The sequence below is a fragment of the Tupaia chinensis genome, unplaced genomic scaffold, assembly GCF_000334495.1.
Source record: "Tupaia chinensis unplaced genomic scaffold, TupChi_1.0 Scaffold141293_1, whole genome shotgun sequence".
In the NCBI taxonomy this organism is placed as follows: domain Eukaryota; kingdom Metazoa; phylum Chordata; class Mammalia; order Scandentia; family Tupaiidae; genus Tupaia; species Tupaia belangeri.
The window spans coordinates 385,543-388,479 of record NW_006201156.1 but is presented as its reverse complement, the minus strand read 5'-3'; the positions used below and the strand labels follow the sequence as shown (position 1 = coordinate 388,479).

At 62.4% G+C, this 2,937-nt stretch overlaps 1 protein-coding gene across 2 annotated transcripts in view; it reads right to left on the bottom strand.

The window, feature by feature from the left end:
- The window catches only part of MPI (mannose phosphate isomerase), a 7,545-nt gene that overhangs the window by 1,480 nt on the left and 3,128 nt on the right, over positions 1-2,937 (bottom strand). For both annotated transcript variants that reach the window (XM_006163043.3, XM_014581930.2), the window contains 3 exons: positions 2,407-2,548; positions 1,930-2,112; positions 207-380 (listed from right to left, as the gene is read on the bottom strand). In XM_006163043.3, the coding sequence (XP_006163105.2) occupies positions 207-380; positions 1,930-2,112; positions 2,407-2,548 (499 nt within the window). The remainder of the gene's footprint in view (positions 1-206; positions 381-1,929; positions 2,113-2,406; positions 2,549-2,937) is intronic.

Sequence of the window (2,937 nt, the reverse complement as noted above, 5' to 3'; positions counted from 1 at the left end):
TCTGTGTGATCCAGATGTTCCCGCCGTACGACAGGACTCACGATCTCAGGGCTGGGGCAGACCCCGAGTCCAGTGCACTGGCGGCCGGTTCCCTGCTGAGCCAGGGCCCTGGGAGCTCCTCAGAGGCCTCTCTACCCCTCCCTTCTGACCAGATGGGGAACAGGCCCCAGGGGCATGTGGTGGGGCCCACGCCGAAATGGACTCACCTCCTTTCAGGTAGGCGTGGGGCACGTTGGCCTCCAGAAACATGGCCTCGCCCGGCTGCAGGGTGAGCAGGTTCAGGAAGTAGATGGCGAAGCAGCCGATGTCACCGGGGTACTGCTGGTGCAGACGCAGCAGCAGCTCCCCGCAGACGTCCTCCGTGTTGTTTCCGGCAGCCACTGAGGGTCACAGAGCACCCCAAGGCCACTCAGGAGTGCTCACAGCCCCATGGTGGCCAGGGAATCCTGGGGGGAGGTCCCCGGAGTTGTGAGGGGCCTGTCCTAGCCACACCCCCCTTTGGGGTCAGTCTAGCCTTCCTCGGAGCTCCAGCGCCCGCAGAGGCTCATGAGCTCAGCTCCCAGGCCCTGGACGGGCTGGAGGACGGTCCTTCAGGAAGGTGCTCTCAGCCTTGGTTCAGCCAACATCTGGGAGGTGAGTCCCTGTGGTGGGAGTGCCCACTCACTTCAGCACCCCGCTCTCAGCCCTGACAGCCCAAGATGTCTGTAACAACTGCCAGCTGTCCCGGCTGAGGGCCACTGTTCCCGGAGCTCCGAACCCAGCTAGGGAGTAACCCAAGGCCCCACGGAGGGCACCGGGCTGTGCCCCACGGCCCAGGACTTTCCCTCTCTGAGCAAACCCCCATGTCGGGAGTGTCTCCATCCTAGGCAGACGGGCGGAGCTGGTTGCCCCGAGCATGAGGCAGAAAGCACCTAGGGCCAAACGCCCTGGAGACTGACCGGGCAAGACCGGGGTGGGGCAGAGGAGCCAGGTTTCCTTGGGTGTTTGGGGTGGGGGAGCAGCGCCCCAATGTAAGGGCCACAGTGAAGGAACCAGCTGGTCTGGCTCGGAGAGTGGTCCTGAGTCTTGTTCCCGGTGGACGCCCACTCCATAAGCACTGGGACACACGCTGAGGTCAAGGAAACGCTTCCCCGCTGGAGAAACCTGTCTGAACCAGACTCGGGTGCTGAAGGCGACACCCACAGGTATAAACAGGGCGTCACGGGAGCTCGGGGCGTGGACAGTCAGCTCTGCCGCGAGTGTGAGAAGCCCTAAAGAGAGGCATGCAAGCAGAGAAAACCCCACTCCTACATCCACGGTACGCCGGGGTGCTCAGGGAAAATAAATGTTTCATGGCTCAAAGGCAGAGGAGGGGGTGTGCAGGGAGGGACCAGACCAGAGCTCTGGGGCTACCTGGGGAAGGGGCCGGGCTTGTACCCCATAGGCTCGTAGCTGGGTCCATTCTGCCCGTGTCAACTCCTGACCCAAAGGTCACACGACCATGCCTGCCACGGTCACTTCCCGAACTCCCCCATTAGCCTGACAGCAGGGACATGTGTAAGACCTAATGGCTGGGAGTGCCGGGCCTTGGGCCTCAGGCCTTGGGGAGTGGGAGAGTCCTCGTCCCCTGCCTGCTCTCGACCCCTGACACAGGCCTACGGGAAGCAGGGCTGGGGGATCTCTGCAGCCCGGGCGGAAGGCATCACGAGAACCCTCTGGGCCAGTCTGCCTCCGTCCATCTAGCGAGGACCAGTTCGGAAGCGGCACTCAGCCTTGGCCTTTGTTCTCTCAGACTGGGAAGTGATGCTAAGTCACACACAGGCCACTGACGGTGGGCCCCTTAGTGTCTACTGGGCAAAGGGGCTGAGACCCCCATCCCACAGCCTAGTGTCTGTGCCAGGGAGCACGGTCCACCCTGCTGCACCTGCCCTGGGGGACAGCCAGACCCACCTTGCTGGGAGATCCGCTTCACCAGCAGATCCAGCTGCTCCACCAGCACCTCCTTCTCACTCCTCATCAGGTGGGAGAAACAGCCCCGCAGAGCGGCGGCTACAGCCTGGGAGTCGCCACCCACGCTCTGCTCCAGCTGCGACGCTGCGTCGTCTCCAACCAGGAGCTGGAACTCGGGCACCTCTGCAGGAAGGCCAGGCCCCGGCTCATGTCAGGATAGCCGGGTGGAGCCCAGAAGTGGAAAGCCGGAGGAGGCCTCTCCTTCCCACCTTGACCAAGGACCCAGGCCATGCCAACCCAACCTCACAGTGAGAACCAACTGCTTCCCACTGGCCCGTCCCACCCGCTCCCAAGAATGCCTCATGGAGCCGGCCAGCCCTTCAGTTCCTGTAACGTTCAGCTCTGTTCCTGCCACTGTTCCTGCTCTGGCCAGGCTTCCCCTGCCTTCTGGGCCTGAAGCATATGCCCCAATCTTACTCTTCAGAAAGGCGACGATCTCCTCTACTGGCCGGAAGCCGCACAAGCCCTGGAAGGGAGTGAGGGCGATAGCCATCTCCGGCTTGTGGTTGGCATCGGGGTAGTGCTGCGGAGCCTGGAGGTGCAGCTTCTTTGCCAGCTCCTGTGGGGCGGCAGGGTGAGGGGGCGGTCAGGCTGCAGCCGTCACCTGCAGGAGCACCAGGACCAGCGGCCCTGCTCTGTCCTGCCCAAATACAGGACGGCCTTGGCTTCCTGTTTCTGGCAATGAGCCCAGCCAAAGCATAACGTGGAAACCTGGGGTTTGGCCAACCCAGGGCAGGGAAAGGAGCCAAATCTGAGGGACAGCTGGGCAGACTTTAAGAGGCCTGGCCTATGAATCAGGACGGGCCATGATTTGCCACTAACGAGCTACATGACTTTGAGTAAATCTCTCCCACCCCTGGGCCTTACTCTCCTTATCTAGAAATACTCAGGCTGGGATGCAGCAACTGAAGCAGGGAGACCTCATGGTGAGAGCTGAGGGGATCTGCC